Below are 19,487 nucleotides of genomic sequence, written 5' to 3'. Positions count from 1 at the left end.
TCACCTCCGTCCTCATCACCATCAACATCCTCATCAGGTGCTTCTATTTCAACGTCAGGGGGCAGTGCACATTCCGTCTGATACACATATTGTGCAGCATGACACATGCCAGTGTGATCTTGGCCACCTTCTCATGGCCATATAGGAGAGTGCCACCAGACCTGCTAATGCACCCAAAACCGTGTCTTCAAAAGGCCAAAAGACTACTCGATCACAATGCGGGTACGGGTATGTGCACGATTGTATTCCTCTTCGTGCCTGTTCTGTGGGTTCCGTACAGGGGTGAGGAGCCACCTCTTCAGGGGATAGCCGGCATCACCTGTATGGGGGGACAAATGGGGTCCTGTTACTGTTCACCTCAAGAGCGGCCTGTTCATATCACACAAATTGACTTTGCATTGTGATTGAAGTACACAATTAACAGCATACATTCAGATGGTCTGTGTGACTGCAATGTGCAAAGGTGAGCTCGACCCTGCAAGTAGACATGCCCCATTAATGCCTCCAACAGTAATTGACATGTCCTGGGTGAGGCCAGGTCTTAGGTGTCCCTGGGTCCAGGCAGATTTGGTACCACACTGCTGGTGTTATGCCATTCCAACATTGATGTTCCCATGCTGAGAGGCATCACTTCAGTGGTGCTATAGGTGCGTGGTGCAATGCTATGGCTAGGGGTGATCCCTTTGCATGCTTTCAAGGGCACATTGCATTATTGATGTTGTGCTGGACTAATTCTGTATGACTATCTTGAAGGCATGTATGACATTTGTGTATTTTGTGGCGTGGAATGTTGTGCAATGTGGATGTGGATGGATATTTAATGTTTCTAGACCTGGATTGTCATCTATGTTGTGTAGCTTATACTTGCATGTCCGTTCATCTCAAGTACGTTGCGGCCTTCCCAGATGGACATTGGCGTGCATCTGTATGTGCATTCGTCCGACGGATGACAAGCTACACCCATTTCGAGTATTTATCTCTCCCCCCCCCAATCACACCCAGTTGGAGTATGTATCTCTACCCCCCCCCAATCACACTGCCACATGCTTGCCCTGCTACTCACCAAGTAGCCACAAATGTTGTCCGGCTTGTCGCTCCATGTAGCGTGGGATAGTTGAGTTCCGCAGGACCATGGAATCATGGATTGATCCGGGAAATCGGGCACAGCAATGTGTGATTATCTTGTTGGCGTCACATACCATTTGGAGATTGATGGAGTGGAATTGCTTCCTGTTTCGGTAGGCTACTTCATTGTGATGTGGAACGACCAATTCCACATGGGTACAGTCGATGAGCCCGATGCAACTTGGGATGCCTCCCAGTGAATAGAAGCAAACTTTGGTGTTTGCAATCTCCTGGGCAGTCTGTGGCATGAATATGTGTTCAGGTGCATGCTTCAGGAGGGCATCAAGTACCTGGTTCAGTGTGCGTGAGAATACTGGTTGTGAGATGCCATGCATCTGCCCCACTGTATGCTGGTAGGTGCCTGTGGCCAGGAAGTGGAGCACAGTCAACACCTTGAGTAGAGGGGGGATGGCAGTTCGGATGTCTATGAGGCTCACAATGTCGTTGTGTATCATGTCCACGATGCTGGTGATGGTATCCCGGTCGAGACGGTACAGGGTGTCTATCTGCTCTGGGGTTAGGTTAAATGGATTGGCTCTGATCCTGGGGATTGGTGGGTGCCTCTGTGGTATGATTAGGTGCCGTGGTGGTGCTTGCTGTGCCTGTCTTGCCCTCCTCCTGCGTCTCCTCTGTGCTGCCTGTTGTTGTTGCTCCTGCGCTGCAATCATGTCCTCTAGCCCAGGTAATGCTGCAAGTATTGGAACCATCTTGGTGTGGGAAGGGATGTGGGAAGGGGTGTGGTGTGCTCCTTTTGAGCTGCCACAGTCTCCATTGCCTCCACCTGTGCTGATTGTGTCCACCTGTGGCAGGTGGGAACACTGCTCAGTTCTCTTAACGGGTGGTTCGCAATTGCGGTATTAGCGCCATGGCGGTAAGGGGTTTTGGGGGCTTTACCATGCCGCTATTGGCATGTCCACTTGCCTTGTGACGCTGTGCTATTAGCGGCATGGAGTTATTTATGGGATGGAGGATCGCGCGCACGCGGACTGCCCGCTATTAGTGGCACTGTACTTAGCGATGCCGCTAATAGCGGTGAGCTGGGTCGTAATTCGCATGGGGATTTAACTTTACCGGTATTCCATTACCGGTAACGTTAAATCCCTACCGCCTACCGTGTAATGAGGCCCTATGACCACTGAATGTAACTAAGAATAGAGTCAGTCATCATTACTCAGAGTAGTGCATGGTGGGGGACAGAGGTGCGAGTTATGGTTGCATAGCTTACCATAACTGGCACATTTGTTTTTTGATTTTGCGCTGCAACCATAACATCCCTATAAGAAAGGTTTTCTCTGAATTTCAAAGGTTTTATTCGAGAAACTTAACCATACTGTCTCTTTAAAAACATTTCATTGATATACAGATGTATACAAAACATGATTCAAAATGACTTCTCAAAAAATAACATTCCTTTCGTCCCATGACTGATGAAGTAATGTAAAGAATAAAAAAACTTGCAAATAAATGACTTTATTAGCCCAGCCGGGGTATCATCCTGGTGTGGTATATCAATATACTTAGAGAGAAGGAGCGCAGTAGTCTTGGTGAAAACAGTGTTATCGTTTCCCTCCCCTATACAATTATAATAACAATGATTGGCATACAAAGGCGGACGGCTGTGCAGCATTTGACAGCGCATCGATAAGTAAACTTCTACACCGCTGCCTGCTGTTGACCGCAGAATACCCGCATTGGCTGCTAAACTGCGCCCATTCGCTTGCTGCAGCTGGCCGTCTCCTATCCGCTTCACGGGCTGCAGCGCGCGATCCCGCCCTACTCTTTAGACCTCGCCCCTCGCCTCTCAGAATGCCGGGGAGATGGGCGTGTACTCGCGCCGCAGTCAAGCGTGAGCCGAGATGTTGGGGGCGTGGCCACACGCCGCAGTGGAGGGGCGGGGGACGGGGCGTGTCTACGCACATCTTTAGTTTGGCAGGGGGAGGCGTGGTTAACGTCAAAACCCAAGTGAGGGTGGTCGCGACTGTGTAGCCAGGCAGCGTGAGACCGAAAGAAGGTCCCAGCTGGCCTGACGGTTGAGGCGGCGGAGGGATACCGTGGTATAATAGGGCAGGTGCGCAGCCTGCTCTCTGTGAGCACTCACTAGAGCCGCTTCAGGAGGGAAGGTCGTTGCTTGGTGCGAAAAGCAGAGCCGGCCGTCCACCCAGCCCATCCCCACATCCAGACAGCATCTGTTTACCCAAGATTTGCGGCGGCTTCGCACCACATTCGCCATGGTAGGTAGCGGAACCTTGCCCTCTCTCGGGCGAGCCAACCCAACCGCTGCTGGTTTTGGAGCGCAGGGTTAGGGGCTTCTTTTGCCGTGAGGCGGCTATCGTGTGGAGTGCCCGGTGATCGCCGTCAAGAGATCTCGCCAGGGATCGAATCGCCATGTAAAGATGACTGCAGCCCTGAGCACATTTGTAAATGCTGTATTTCTCTACGCGAATGGCTGTTTTGCAAATGCCTGTAGTTATTGCTTACTATCAGTTTCATGTTCATAAGGAATACTGTATGTGTTTATCGCTTCTAAGCAACGTATCTAGAATGAACCGTGTTATGCACTAGTATCTAATTAGTGGCACTGCATGTTCATGCTTCTCGTACAGCAGTCCGTTTCATGTCCACTGGGCATTTGTCCGTTTGGGTTAACGTGCACCCCTGACGTGGTCTCTAGGCGCTATGAACAAGATGGCGGTTCAGAAAGTCTATGCGTCTGAATTTATAAACGTGGAATCACAACTCTCCCGTCTGTGGTATTCGTCTCCTTTGGTACCCCAAACGGTGGTTATTCCGCCCTAGATTTACCAGGCAGCAGAAATAAATAATTTCGTAGTTTCTCACTTGTAAGTGACTAATGTTCAGTTCCTTGCCTATGTTTTTTGTTTTAGTGCTGTTAGAAATCTATATGAGCCTCTGTCTTGGTATGTGAAATTGTAGCATTTTCCCGTTACTTTCACTATTTGATTGTATATCTACTGAAACGTCGCCACCCTGGATGCAGGCTGAAATAGCGGCGTTGTTTTTGTGTATAGTGCCTAATGTTCATGCCCGCTTAATTTTAGTGTTTGTAATTTGGTGGATTATAGGACTGAGGTGCAGTAAGGGAACTGGCTTGGCATCACGCGCTTTCTTCCAAATGTGAGCGTCCTTTCGGCGCTAGGTGCTGCAAGGAGAGGCGTGGCGGGGGCCGTGGGGTTGTATGCAGATGGCCGCGGTCTTGGGTGTTGTGGCAATTTAACGAATAGACCTCGTCTCGTCGCAGTATAATTGTCTTCTAATGGTGTGTGGTTCTTTCATGGTTGGCAGTGCCTCATTCCGTTACCCCGTGGACGTGTATGCGTTTGGCACACGAATGCCATGCTGCGGTGTGGTCCACCCCAGCCTAGCATTGTGAAATCGTGCTCTTCATTTGTTTGCAGGGACTGCCTATTGCTAGACCCCACCACACGCATGTATAATGTGGTTTCGCCGGTTACTGTGGCCTGCACCCGCCGGCAGGCATGAGCACGGCTTCGGGCTGGCATGTTGTGGCAGGCGCAGCCCGAGCGGGATCCTTGCTGGCGCTAATGACTGTACGTCGAAGGGTGGATTTTCATGTCCCCAGAGATTTCGGATGGCAACGTAGCCAGTCGCTTTTTGCAATATCGTGGTCGTGCAGCATCGCCGCAATTGTGCCGCTTGACGTTGCATATTAATAAACCCGGTAGAGTGCAATTAACACCATCTATGCGATTTTCGATGGTGGTCTCAGCAAACCTCTTGCATCGGCACCGTTTGCTCTCCATTTACTGCTAGTTGTTGCACTGTTTTAATTTTAGTACGAAATAATTGGTATAAAACGTGTTCGCGGTAATTTTCTTTTACCCCTTAACATTGAAGGCTTATATTCTTAGTTTGTGGCGGGGGTGTATACAATTACGCTGCGTTTTTAAACTTAATGTACTGATGTGCTCTTCCACCTAATTTTTTTCGCTTGCGTGCAACTGTTTTTATAGAAAATCGTTTGGGCGCAAGGTGTATTTTTTCTTCTTCATTTCGGCTTATTGTAGTTTCCCCAACTCTTAAGTTGGTTGGTGGGAGACGCTTGGTGCAAGTTCCCGCAATTACCGAGGTGGGGTCCTCAGAATGATGGCGCTGCCGAGCTGCATTACGCCGATATTGGATTGTAATGAGGCGTGTTAGTCGGCATGCCCTTTCATGGTCACTCTGCAGAACGTGCTTGCTACTCTGTAGATCGTTCAACCACATTAGCTACTAAGTGGGTTTAGCTTGGTGCAAGGATCCGTATGAATGTCCAGTTCTAAAGAACAGATCTAGGCAGTAAACCATAAATGTAGCAAGCACTTCACGAAACCATGTATGGGGGGGGGTCAGATGTTGACGCGTAGTGATGCATAAATACGAGATTTTGCCCGTTTACTGGCATTTGTAACGCAGTGCTCCGTTGCAAGGTAAAATTTAATTTTTTTTTGGCTCCACTATTCTGAGTCGTTGGTACACCATTTAGGTAGATGCCTATCGCTCTACTTATGGGGAATTGGAGTTAACTCAACTCGAGTATTGTATTTGGTTATTAATATAGTGTGCTTTCCCCATTTGAGTGGCCTCAATGTACTTTTTCCTTGGTCACCGTAGTTGATGTGGTTTGAAATTCTAGGGAGTTTAGCTTAGGAGGTGCATATGTCGTTCTAGGACTCGGGTAGCTGGCGACGCCTGACTAAGCAGCCCAAGCGAGGTCAGACACATGGGTGATTGCTGTTGAGTCTGTGAGGCCAGTTATACCGGTTCCTTTCGGGCAGTGGTCGCTGTATACTAGTGGCAGAGGTGTTTCCGTCTGGACGGCTATGTGTGCACTAGACCGGATGTGCTTGGCCATGCCTGCTGCCTGTGTCTTCACTAGTGGTGTGAAGATATACATACCGTAGGCTGTGAGATTGCTCGGGTAGGGCAAAGTATTTCCAGGTCTAGAATTGTATACCAATGGGCCTGGCTTTTCTTACTGTAGCAGATGGCTGCAGAGATGGAGGCTAAACCTAGATTTCCGGATCCTGTATAGTGTGCAGCATGCCTAGATCTCAAAATGCAGTAGGCGTCGTATAGTAAACCAGGGAGGAGGCTACACCTAGCTTCGAGAATACTGCATGGGGAGTGGGGTGAGCCTAGGCTTCACAGTGCTGTATGTTTGAGACTATAGTACAGTAGAGGCTTGCACCCAACAATGCAATTTGAGTAAAAGTGCACAGTATTCTTATGCCGTGGTGCTGTCAAATGTAGAACTGGCGTGGCTGGCTTTGGGCTCCCCTGGGCTGGGGTTGTAAGGCCATATGCCATGGTGCCAAGTGGATAAACTGTAGCAAAGTGACTCGGGCATCCGTTTGGAGTTCCTGGTAGTTCACATCTATGTTCCAGCTGTTGGAAGTGCTTGCATAGTGGCCTAAGCCGTGACCTGGCTGTCTCACTGCCGCAAGGTAGAATATCTAGATTACACCTGGGCTTCGGAAGTGTTGGCTACCTACACCACTCAAAGGATGCATACAACCCTTTATTACTGCAGAAGATGTCCAGCCTTTTACATATGTAACTCAAGAATATGGTTTTTGGTGATCGTAAGTTGATTGATTTCCTCTGCCTAACTTTTTGAACAGATGAGCAAATGCGTAGTATCCTCTGATTGATTGGACAGTAAGTTGTGTGTACGTGAGTCCCATGTTAGGCTGCACTTGTCTGATTTTAAAAATACATGATCCATTTAGGGTAGTTGCCAGGCCCTTTGGGATGCTTGTGGCGGAGTCTTAACTTTCCAGTTTGAAGAACCGGACAGTCTATTGTGGTTTTTGTAGTCTTTTTCTGCACTTATTGGGTGCGTCAGTCTGAGACAGTTGACCTGGCTTAATCTAAACGGTTCACTGAGCGATGCAACTACAAACCTATACTAATTGTGACAGCAGACCCACGTTAATCAGGCATTCCCATCAACCTGCTAATTGGGTCTGGTTAAGTAATGCCTGTGAACTGCGTAAGCTAACGGCCCTAAGGATGGGTGGAACATTTTAAAAATTATTGTTGGGGCTGGTGATTTTACCATTGTTGGTTGGTCCTAGTTCAAATGATTAATACTAAAATGAATGCCGTTGAAGCTTCTCTGGAAGCATGTGCGGGACCTTTCCAAATCATTACGATGTAGTAATGCACCCCTCAAGACCTGCATATTTGGTCATTCTATGGGCTGCTGGCTCACTGCAGGTTACAGATTGCATGGGTGGGGGGTTTAGGCTGACTTCCAGACCATCAAGCCCATTCATTATTGGTGCTTGGGCTTCATGGTCCCATAACACTTGGTGCATTTGTAGTGTGTGGGGGGTTTGGGGCAAAACAGGTTGACTTGCAAGTTAACATTTCCCCTGATAAGATATTGAGCTAAACGTGACATGGATCCTCCTACGTGGCCCCCTATAGGCTATATAAGCAGTTTTCTTCCTCCATACGGTTCCAATACTCGGTTTGGTGGTTTAATTAGTGCAAAATTGAAATGGAGGTGTCAGTATTTTTTTATATATACAGCTGTCCTGCAATCGCACAAGGGAGTTGGATGCAAAATAATGCTGGGTCCCACCCCCAAAACTTGTCCAGCCTTAACGGTTAGCAAACCCAGACATGTTTCGGCCCCTGTGGGTGTCTTCCTTGAATTGTGGGAAGTGTCTCTAGAAGCAGCAGCCTTTTGTATCATTTACCTTGTGGTACACATGCCTATGTATTAGTGCTGCAAATAACTCGAGGTGAATAATTTCTGGGGTTGCTTGTTACCATGCAGGTAACATGGTAAACGGTTGTTTTCGAATGTTCGCTGGCTGGACCGAGCCAGGTTTGCTTAATGATGTCCAGGAATAAAATAAAAAAAGCCAGAGCCAATGCATCACTTTTTGGTGGTCTATTACAAGCTGCACCAATTTAATGTTGACTTTTTTGCTTTCCAAAGTCAAGCAAAGTCCAGTACATAACAGTGGAAAGGTTGGGCGTGGTGGTGGCTTAGTCTTGCAGTGGCTTGGTTCATTTTTATAATGTAAGCAATTTGATGCCTCCTTGGTGGTTTGGCATAATTTTTGTTCTTTTCGTATGATTCTTAAGGGTGTTTTCCAGGGCATTAAATTTATTTCTAAAGCTTTTAAATCTTTAGAATGTGCATGTCTAGTTGCTCAGATAAACGGAAAAGCAGATGTCCTTAAACCTAGAAACGGGGACAGTTGAGTAGAAACAGAAGAACCTGGGCACTTAATTCAAATCCCAAAATACAATTAACAATCCATCACAGAACTAAAGTCAAACACTATCTCGTTAAAAGAAAATGCCCTGTTCGTACCAATCACTCATACTCCATTTAAGACAATGGGGGCTTTGTCTAGTGTTCAAAAACTAAATTCTAATTACAAGGGCTATACCAATTCATGGAACTTGAACTTGCCTACCCACTTCTGCCAGTGTACTGAGCTAATCCAGTGTGTGTTCCTGGGAGGGCTGAAAACAGGAAAGCAAGCCCAGCATACCAGTTTTGGCCGTCATTAAAGCACTTGGGCAAGTTGGACATCAGTCTAGTAGTAATGAATAAGCCTTGCAATCACTAGAATCTGAGGAAGAAAGTGTAGTAAGAAAAAGGCGAATTGAAAGTGAGCCGTCACTAAAGCAGACAGTATGGTGGACTTTATTATTAAGTGTTCAAGTTGGAAGCGTGTGTAACACAGCAGGCAGTGTGCTGCATGTCTAGTTACGCAAACAAAACAATCAAAGTTAAGATGTAGCTCACTGGCGTCAGAAATGACACAGCTTGTTGAACATGCTGCAGCAGTCGGAATAAGGTTGGACATTCGGAGCAGTTAACTAATCGGACCCTCCATCTACTACCAATGGTTCTTCTGTTGCAAGTCTTTTCTTCCATACTAAGAATACCACTTAAGATGTCGAATTTGGCATTCATGGAGCTGGATGCAGCTCCCGGGTATTGACATTCTTTTGGCCACGAGCTAATGTCCAGAACCTGAGTCCACTCTTTTGCATGTAACCAACAATGCACATCTTGGTCAAATTCATCATGTGACTGGCTCAACTGCTAATAGTGTTCCATTGGCTGCATGGAGTTACCAAATAGTCCAGGCCTATTTGGGTGGCTTATCCTCTCTTGACTGGAAACTGTCCACTACCTTTGTACCCCTCCCATCTATTCAAAGCAAGGAGGGGATAAGAATGCAAAGCTTGCCACAGTATTAATTGGTTTGTGCACTCTAAAGATCGATACACTTGGATACCTGCAGTTGTTCTTGCACGTATGCAGACATGAGGCTACACCAAAGGTAACTTAACTGGTGTGGCCACTTGTTGCACACTGCCCATAATGTAATCGACAATTTCATAACCCACTATGTCACAAAAAATGGGTTAGTCTGTGGGCATGACTTGGTCGAATGCGTTTCGAGTTTCTTAACTTTTTCACGAAATGTCATTGTAGATGTCACTCAATGTGCAGTGAAACCCTTAAATAACTCCCGTTTTATAAACGCAATAAAATACATGGGTAAACTATTTACTGGTGTAAATGAGTGATGCCCATACTGAATCTTAACTATACAAATGTATACCATATATAAAGACCCTTCAAATGTGCATGGACTCTAAGCTACTATTAACCACAGTATATACATTTTAAAAACGTCAGCTAACCACTCTCACGCAAGACCCTTACTAAAAAGCACATCCTTAATTCTACAAAATAAATGTCCGTTAGTACCAAGGAAAAAAATAAAGCCTCACCAAGATTACGTGAAAGAAAATCAACCGACCAACTAATCCCTGAAAACACATGAACTGTAAATCCAAAGAACATGCAGTAAACTTCCTGGTATATCAACAACTCTGCTCTTACAGCATAGAGCTAAACATCGCATCCTCTCAGCTGGCAAGGCTTAAATAATGCAGGAGAAAATAACAGCCAAACACCAACAGCCATGAAGTACTGTTGGTTCTTAAAACGGATAACCTGCTAATCTAGGTTCAGGAGAATTGTCTGACGGGTTTAATTCACCTAACGCGGACATTCAGATTGGTAGAAGCGTCTGTTAGGATGGCAGAGACCATGGCCTGTTGGCATACACAACCCTCCCCGAGACACGCTTTACTTTTTGACCAGCAGAGTGTCTGTCTTCATGCGTTTAGGACCCATGCAGTGGTCAACGGAAATGTAGCTGATTCAGTGTAAGACACTAATTTAACAGTCTAGCTGGTGCTCAATACGCGGGGTCCTGCAGTTGTGGTGACCCATGCCCATTACCAAACCCTAAGTAACCATCATGGAGGGGAGCTGAACTTGCTTTACTACGCTTTTAGCCAGGCATAAAATTCACTTGCACCCCCCACCCACCTTCCCAGTACCCGCAAATGGCTCACAATGTCTTAATCGCCTAGAGTCAATACCATTAGCAAATGACTTGTGGGAAGTGCATTTTTTTTTTTTTAATTCTTGTTATGAGAAGGGCAGGTACATAGAGAAAAGGGAGGGTGTGTATGAATGGCTCCCTAGGTAACTGCATGCTTTTGGCCTTTTACCAGTGGGGTCATTACCCATGGTTGGCTGCTTGTTACAAGTGTAGCTAGTTTTATGGCTGCCTTATTCTGGCTTTATCCCTCAGACTGTCAAGTCATTCTAGCAAGTGGCCCTTGACCTGTGCAAATTAGAAAAAATGTTCTGGATGGGCAATTTGGGCCACATTTTTAAAACCAATTGTTTTGCTGCATTATGGCTTCTAAGAGGAATATGTTGACAACACTGCTCTTACAATCATTTTCGAATTGCCTGCCCATTCCTATTTCTGCTCTTTCTAGAAGTCGGGCTTCAGGTAACCCACATTGGTTACCTAGTAGATGCTTCGCATGCTTAATTGATTGACATTTTTGATTAGCAGGAGCTCCTGGTCAGGCATCACTGGTGGCTGGAAACTACCCCTGGAGAACTATTTCAGTATATGATGTACTATTGTAACATCCACGTGTGATTACATACATTTTTGTCCATTGTGTATAGGGTTCATATGCTTTTGAATGTAACCCATTACTAAACGTACAGCTAATCACATGGGAGTAAAATGTAGCTCCAGGCTGTCATAGGCTACAACCAGGAGCGAAGTGACTCCCAGCAGATTAACCCTGCTGTTAACTTGGATATTGGATCAGTGACAAATGCACTTTTCTTGTATGTTTTCCATAAGGGCGGCGTTGTTCTTTGCCTGACACTTGGCCCACTTTCTTTTTTTAAAATATATGTGTACATTATTTTGTGCTTTTTTAAAATTTATATTTTTCCATAAGTGAGTTAATGGTTTGAAACGAGGGATTCGTCAACTGGGACCACTCAAGGGTTTTTGTTGCGCATGATGGTTGGTTATCGCAAAACAGCTGTTGGGCAGTATGTCGTGCCACCATGCCTGCTGTGGGAGCTAGGGCCGCACTGGCTTTTTTCCTTGCACTCTGCTGGAACTGGTCTGGATTTTTGCCTGCCGATCATTATGGCATGGCCCTTTGTTTTAAATAAGGGTTAATACTCTGCTTAAAGCGTGCCAACTGAGTACATGGCTATAGTTATGGGACTTGTAGTTAAGGAGGCCCTGTGTAACAACGTGTACTGGTAGACCTTGGTACCACCCCTTCCAACCACTTTCTTCTAGTTATGTGGCATTGTTCTAAGTAGGGTACAGGCACATAGTCTGGTGCTACATACGTGTCACTCATACAATCTGTTATGGAGAGAAAATATGCAGTTGTATTTCCTTGAAGAGAAAGTGCTAAGGATTTAACATTAACACTCTCACTACAATGCACTGTTCAGTGCTACCATCGTATACGATGACATTTGTACCCGGCCCTAGGCACTTGATCAATGAGCACTGTTCTGTCTGAATTCCTCAATTAAATGAAATACGTGGTTGGTGCCATCACCAGTTGCCCTTATCAAGTGGCATAGCTTTCGTGCCTATTGCCATTCGCATGATTGTGACTATTTGGCATGCACTTTAATAGTCCTTTTCGTCTTTTGCGGAATTTTGCCGAACCCAAGGTTACATAGAGGAATGGCTTCTGAACTGCGAATATATGGTTGACCAAATCAACGTGCACTGCCGTGACTGCATTGCAAATTGTTCTGCGCAGTGATTATGGACACATTTTTTTTGTTGTTGCCCGAAGGCTGCCTTTCTGTGACTGCCCACCCTACAAGTGCTCACTCTGCCCCTCTACTCTCTACCACTGCTCATCCTTCCTATCAGTTTCCTGACCCTTTCTCCCACATTTCCTATTGCTGATCATCAATGGCACCCTCTTGTTTCCTCCTTTGCTCTATTCTCCCTACTTCTCTTGTGCACCCACAACTTTTTCGCATCCTCCTCTGAAAATGTGCACTCTGTATCCTGGTGCCTACAAATGCAGCAGTAAATGGCTTTGCCAATGCTCGTTTATCATAGAGCATCGGTTTACCACCAATGACATTTGCGAATATCTCTCAATAGCCTAGTTTCTTGGTGCCATCCTTGCTTTTTAAAAGTGTGCACTTTGGTGGTAGTAACCTATTTTCTGTCTTCTATCTAGGCTGACCAGCTCACAGAAGAACAGATTGCTGGTAAGTGCAATGTTTAATGCATTTCATATCCATTTTTATGTAATCTGACATCTACATGACTGATGGGTGTTTTCGGTTGCTATTGGGTGGATCCTTTTCTGAGCATACCTGGCTCAACTAGGTCTAAGTCCTGTAAATGCAATCCATTCTCGGTGGAACCCATGCAGCCATCTTGCACAAATGTTAACGGGAGAAGTGTAAATAAGCGTCTTTGTTTGAATAACTTGGTTAAAATGTTTCTTTCAGAATTCAAAGAAGCATTCTCCCTATTTGATAAGGATGGGGATGGCACCATCACTACCAAAGAACTTGGGACTGTTATGAGATCGCTGGGTCAAAATCCAACGGAGGCAGAGTTGCAGGATATGATCAACGAAGTAGATGCTGATGGTAAGTGCTGTTGGTGCTCCATTTTATTTGGGACACCTATGGTGTTGCGCAACTATTAGTGTCTCAATAGTTGTTTGGAGTTGTACCATGCACTGCTACTACTGTCACCAGTGAATCTGAAAGGCTGTACGTTAATTTGGTTGGTGGAGAGAGGTAGTTGACTACAAAATGGTTTTAGGTATTGATGCATGCAGCGCAAGTACCCCAAGCTGTGAATATGGTTCTGTGTACTGCTTCACGAACATAATTTGTCTAGAGTGGGCTTTTGGTGCTAGGATGCATGGCAAAAGGACTACGTTGATTTTAGATTTCTGTTGGGAGGTTTACTCGGTTGCTGTGAGTGGCTTAGTTGTATGCTCCTAGGAAATTAAAGCTTTGAGCTTCTGGTGTGCAACTTGCAGCATCCATCTGGTATTGCCATTGTGATGTCCTAGATAACTAAGGCACGTTGGAGAGGGCTGTTATTTCAGACTATGCAGTGACCGGCCCTCAGAGGGCTGGTGTGATACTTCAGTGGAAGATGGGAGCATGCAGCAATGGCTACCGAGTAGGCACTGTGTGGATATCTTCAAGGAGTTCAGTCGGGATTCCAGATGTGCTGGTGGGAGCCCAAAGAACAACTCCATGCTGGGTTGCACCTGGCGGCCAGTCTTGTGAACTGCATTGTGCCGCAGAGCAAAACTGGAGGTGGCACCAGCCTGGGGCTACAAAAGGGTGCAAAACTAAAGGCTCACATGGAAGCAGTCCCTTCGGGACACCAGAGATCAGTACAGCATAATTGAAATGCATATTGCAAGGCATAAGAGCACGTCCAGGAATAATTTAAGGGAAATCTCAGCATAGCATGAATGGCCTACTACAGCAAACAGTGCCTAGTGGTCCTCTGCACGTCTACTGTGCATGGCTGCAAATCCTTTTTGGAATTAGCCAGTCTTCTTGCTTTTGGCCTCTCGCTGTTATGCACTGTATGCTGCAACAATGGGAGGGGAAGGGGCACAACACAATCTGGAGACTAGACTCCTTATGATATGCTGACCATTAATTGTTATAGGATGCCTGAACAAGTGTCGGAGAAAAGGCTGCCTGAGGTAAGAGAACCGTGGAGCTTACAATTGGGTTTAATATTTGAGCAACCTGGGTGATTTGACCATTTTGCATGGAATTAATTTCTATTTCACTGAAGATAGTCAAAGCTGATTTTAAATAGGTTATGTCCTCTTTGATATATTTCATATGGCACCGCTGCTTCGTAGGGTTTTTTTTCCCACAGGGCACCGTACCTCCATGTTGTGGATTGTCTCCCTCGGCAGCCTGTCTGCTTCAGAATGTGTCGGTGTATGAAGCGTGCACGTTACCTCGGTTCAATTTTTCCGCATGCACTGCACGAATCGACTGTTCATTGCTACTTCATAAGAACGGTTTCTTTTGAAATATGTACTCTGAAAATGGTCTTCAAAAGGTGTGCCGCCTGTGGGTCAAAGATGTCGTTATTTATCAACACCGTATTTGTCTTGGTGTCGACCACGAAGTCGACAACTGTGGCTCCGTCAGTCTGATGGGGAAATGCCTTGAAGGGGACACTCGTCCTGGGTAGGCATACTTCGAAATCCCCTTCGACCGACCACTCCTTCCAAGAGGTGTTTGGATCAGATGTTCGAGAGGTGTTGGCCTCCTTGTAAACATTTGAACATTCAAAGCGTTCTTTCCAGAAGCAACTCCGACAATTTGCCGTCTTCGGCCTCCTGTGAAAGAATTGGAGGTGACGTTGTTCGCGCTCTTCGTCTGACTAGTCACCTGACTGCCTACTGAGCTTTCCAGGGAAGTCGGCTACCAAAGCCAAATGGGAGGACATTTGTCTCCAGATGATCTTTGAGAAGGCAGTTTCTCCCCGCCCTTAGACGCTAAACTGCTCTTCCCCACCTTGCCTCATAAGGATGATGGAGTCCGAAGGTTGATGCGTGTGCACCCCTCTAACGCAGGGAAACTTTAGAATTTCCTTCGTGGCAATTTGGATCCCTCGATGTCTGGGGAGACAGAGCTTTATACCACAAGTAGTTCGACAGGACTTATGTCATAACCATCAGCATCTTCGGCGGAGGGGTCGCAGGTTTTCAAACTCTTTAACAGACTCTTTGAAGTCCTTCAATTTTTAAAAATAAAAAAAATGGGAGGTAACCTAGAGTTTTAATTTCTGATGGATTACAACTTCTGGTGCATTATTTAAACAAAAAAAACAGTGGGCTACATACTTCTCCCAAGGTGGGCTTTGCCAGCCCTGAGCTTTCTGATCATGCAGATGCGCCCTACAGAGCAGTCAAGGGTAAGGTTACTGAAGATCGCTGTCTGCTGTCTAGGAACAGGATGACCTTATTGATATTCTCAAGTGTTCTCACTGTTCTGAAGAGTTGGCAAATTGGGAGTCATGGCATAAATCTCAGTTAACCAGGATTTCACCAGAAAGTGCAGGCCTTCATGAATCGATCCAGAGTTCTTATCTAAGACTTTTCAGGAGAGTCTTGTAGTGCAGGCTGCTAATTCTTACTAGTCCTCCTGATGGGAACGATGAAATGATTTGGTGCTCTGGCAAAGTGTTCTCAGAGTAGTATGGCTTTAAAATACTTTTTTGCCACATGTGCATTAGCCAGTTACGTTCACGTTGTGGGTAGTGGTGGCAATGGGTGCTGAGCACACCCCAGATTGAAGAAAGGGTGTTTTTTTTAAAAGGATGCTTAAAAAAAAAAAAAAAATCTTATAAAAGATGGTAACAATGTGGTGTCAGTTGCTCCAGTTCGGTTTGGACTCAGCTGACGGTGTTGCCCAAGTGATGGCAGCCAGTACTATCAAGGTTTGCCTAGTTGTGCAAGTCTTGCTTTGCACCATGTCCGGCTAAGCTTTTGAACATGCCGTTTGTTGGCTCCATTTGTTTTGTCTTCAATGTGGATGAACGCTTGGAAAGCGTCCTCGAAAGCAGCTGTGAAATTGTTGGGTGCTGCACTTTGATAGTGGCAGCAGACCACTCGGTTTATCAAGTTTGGAGGGGGCTGATCCTTTTGCTACTTCACTTGGCATGGCAAGAGGTCAAAACGCACAAAGGGGCCAGAGCAGATTCTTTGGGTCTGTGAAATGGCTGCTGCAAAAAAGGATTTAGTAAAAGGTTGCAACTGACCCCACACCCCCTGCAGCCCCATACAATAACACTAACCTACCCCCACATACACAGGCATGAAAAAGTGGCCTTTTTGCCACCAGCTTTTATTGCAGCGACTGTATTCCCAAAGAATCGTGGGGAGACTGTTTCAGCAAGGCATTACTTCAGATGCTTGTGCCCTATGAACTGTAGCCCAGGGTTACTGCCTCAGGCTTCACGATTATCCGCACGTGAGTTGGTAGCACAGGAGGTACCCGAGGTTCACCATTGGCAGTGCTATGGGTTCTGCATTTCGTGCTTGTCTCCGCCCAGTGGGTCTTTACGAAGTTGGTGGTGGCAGCAAGTATGGGAAGGCGAATCTACCCCTATCTGGAAGATTGGCTGATCCGGGCCTGTTTTCCAGTGGCATCACCTGACTCTCTCCACAAACTGGACTTCTCTCTTCTCCCTCAAAGTCCCACCTCATACCATCTCAGAAGCTTCAGTTCATTGGAGGGCTCAGCACGTTGAGCAGATGGTCATGAAGTTTCAAAAGGCCCCACATCTGCCATCCTTTGTTCTAAGGTTGCTCGGTCTCATAGCGTCCTGCATTTTTCTGGTGCCAGAGGCCCATGAGAATGAGATCCCTGCAGTTTGCCCTAGATCTCAGTTGTCACAGTTCTCCAGCTCAATAACGTACCTTATTTAGGTTCCAAACAAGGTCATGGAGGATCTCCTTTGGTGTGCCTGTGGTGAAGGGGAACCCTTTTGGCAACCATGGCTGGCAATGATGGTAGTTATGAACGCCTCATTTACAGGCTGGGGAGCTCAGGCCAACGGTCTTGCAATCAGCAGTGGCTGTTCTCCAAGTCCAAACTACACAGCCTCCTTTTGGAGTGGAGGATGAAGACTAGCGCTGATGGAATTTCTGCCCCCTCTATGGAGAAAGAATGTCTTGCTAATGGAATTGCCAGTGGCAATATTAACTCTGCAAGAGGTGTACTAACTACCACTGTGCAGAGGCAATGCACCACTGGTTTTGGGCACTGGAATCTTCATCAGCTGTTCGGCTAGCTGGAGAGAACACGGCAGTGCACTCTGAGCAGGCTGAACAGTCTCTCGTGGGTGTTGCTCGGTCCTTCAAGAGGTCTGCGCCCATGGGAACCCTTCAAGTGGATGTGTTGGTGTCCAATGTCAACACAAAGTGCTACCTGTTCTGATCCAGGACATTTCTTCTGAGATGCAAGTGTAGTGGACTAGGAGTTTCTCCTCTATGCGTTTCCACCAGTCCCCGTCATTCCTCATGATCTGGCCAGGATTGGGTGAGGAGAGCCCCCCCCCCCCCCCCAATTGGATGCAGTTTGCAGGTTGACCCAGAAATCGGTACCTTAACCTCAGGTTCAGGGTAAGATTGGGATTTTCTGGAAGATGTAATGGAGGTGTTACACCAGCAACAAAGGGTCTGTACTGCTGCTCTTGCAGCACGTTTTGCAGCTGTTGCAGAGCTGAACATGGACACTTTCCTGTTACACACCAGTGGTGCATTTTGTTGTCCCCCCCCCCACCCCCCAATCTTGGGGCTGCAAGTTGCAACTGCAAAGGGATATTTTGGCAGCGTTAAGGCCCCATTTGCTACCCGTCTGGGATCTAAATCTGGTGCTACTCTATTTTTCTGCAGCTCTTGTATTGCTTGAAGCTGTAATATTTGCTCATTTGGTGGGCTGAGTTGTTATCCATGCTTGCCTTCTGTTACATTTTCTGCTTAAAAGCATCCTTAAATAGAGCTGTTTCTTAAATTGTTTACTCTTGCTGACACCTATACTTATTGTTGCAATCCAGATGTCTGCATTATACGACGTGCATGCAGGAGGCTAATTTAAAACCTCTTTACTGCATAATATTAACCCCCACTTCTGTAGTGCCGGTCCAGGAAAAAAGGGAGAACGGCAAGATCTGGCTGCAAGGAACATGAAAGTCAATGGTGTTACTGGTCCTCTGTCAATGGAGGATAAAACTACTATGTATCCAGTTTAGTCCATGGGCTCATGCCTGCTGCACCTGTCCAGAGTCTGGGAGCTTTAAACAAGTGATAGTTGGTTGGCAATATACCAACTGAAGCACAAGCCTCCGTCTCCCAATGTAGGTCCAGGAACTCTAGAATGGCCTTGGAGTGACGGTAACCTTTAAATGGTGGTCCACTAAAGTGTACTGAGGGTTTGTGCTTACTCGTTCCAGGAATGTGATTATGGAGGATGGTTTTCCCAAACCTCATTTACACGGTTACAAAAATTGTGGAGGAACATTGTTAATGTTAGGAACTATTTAATTGAGTTGTGCTTTTGGTAGAGCGAAAATGGCAAACTTATGTGCATAACTTGGATTTCATATTCGTTATATTGTGCTATTTAGAAACCGGTGTTCTTTTAGGTGAAGGGGCTAAAACTGACTCCAGATTGTTTGGCCTATGGCTCCATGATTGTCGCTATTAAATGTATTGACAGTCAGGGTTGATGGGGATTTGTAGTTCCAAATGTTTCCAACACTTTTAGGTGAATGAAGTGTGATCATCATCGTGATAAAAACTTGGTGTTGGCCAGCAGATTGGGCAAATGATTGCACTTAATGGACAGGCCGATATTATTTAAATTTTGTGAGCAAGAGAATGGAATGGCCGATATGGTTTACGTTTTGTGAGCAGATTATTGAATTTTAAAGTTTTTGACTAATGTAAGATTTTGAAGACATTCATTTGTAGACTTTGTTGACATCATCAATGTCTCACTTGGAAGTAGTTGTGGCCTGCATAGGAAGGTGAACCAGTCACCTGAAGTGTCCTTGCCATATGTCAGCCTCCTGGCTTGCCTGTACAATATGCAAGAATCTTATCAGCATTTTCTATAATTTCCACTTCAACAAGCTTTTTAAACAGACGCCATCCTCTGGTCGGTCTACGTCTAATTTGGTGATCTGTCATGTGGCTGTATGATTTGCCTTGATGTGCCTAGGAGTTGTGGTGGCTACTGTCTGCCTCCTACAAGGCAGAATGAACTTTGGTAAAACTGAGCCAGCAGATGGTTTCAGAGCCAGGAAATGGCTGTTATAACTGATGGACTGCTCCTGAGCCATACTGGATTCTTCTCTGGTGAAGACTGGGTGTTGCCCTAGTATTTCGTGAATTGTTGAATAAGCAGTATT

At 46.0% G+C, this 19,487-nt stretch overlaps 1 protein-coding gene across 1 annotated transcript in view; it reads left to right on the top strand.

The window, feature by feature from the left end:
• Positions 1–3,078: 3,078 nt before the first annotated feature.
• The window catches only part of CALM1 (calmodulin 1), a 56,288-nt gene continuing 39,879 nt past the window's right edge, over positions 3,079–19,487 (top strand). Inside the window, exons 1-3 of the mRNA XM_069637453.1 lie at positions 3,079–3,356; positions 12,745–12,775; positions 13,022–13,165. Coding sequence (XP_069493554.1) covers positions 3,354–3,356; positions 12,745–12,775; positions 13,022–13,165 — 178 coding nt within the window. The 5' untranslated portion in view covers positions 3,079–3,353. The remainder of the gene's footprint in view (positions 3,357–12,744; positions 12,776–13,021; positions 13,166–19,487) is intronic.

The sequence above is a fragment of the Ambystoma mexicanum genome, chromosome 14 (genome assembly GCF_040938575.1).
Source record: "Ambystoma mexicanum isolate Mex_15411 chromosome 14, UKY_AmexF1_1, whole genome shotgun sequence".
In the NCBI taxonomy this organism is placed as follows: domain Eukaryota; kingdom Metazoa; phylum Chordata; class Amphibia; order Caudata; family Ambystomatidae; genus Ambystoma; species Ambystoma mexicanum.
This window is presented reverse-complemented; position numbering and strand designations above follow the sequence as displayed.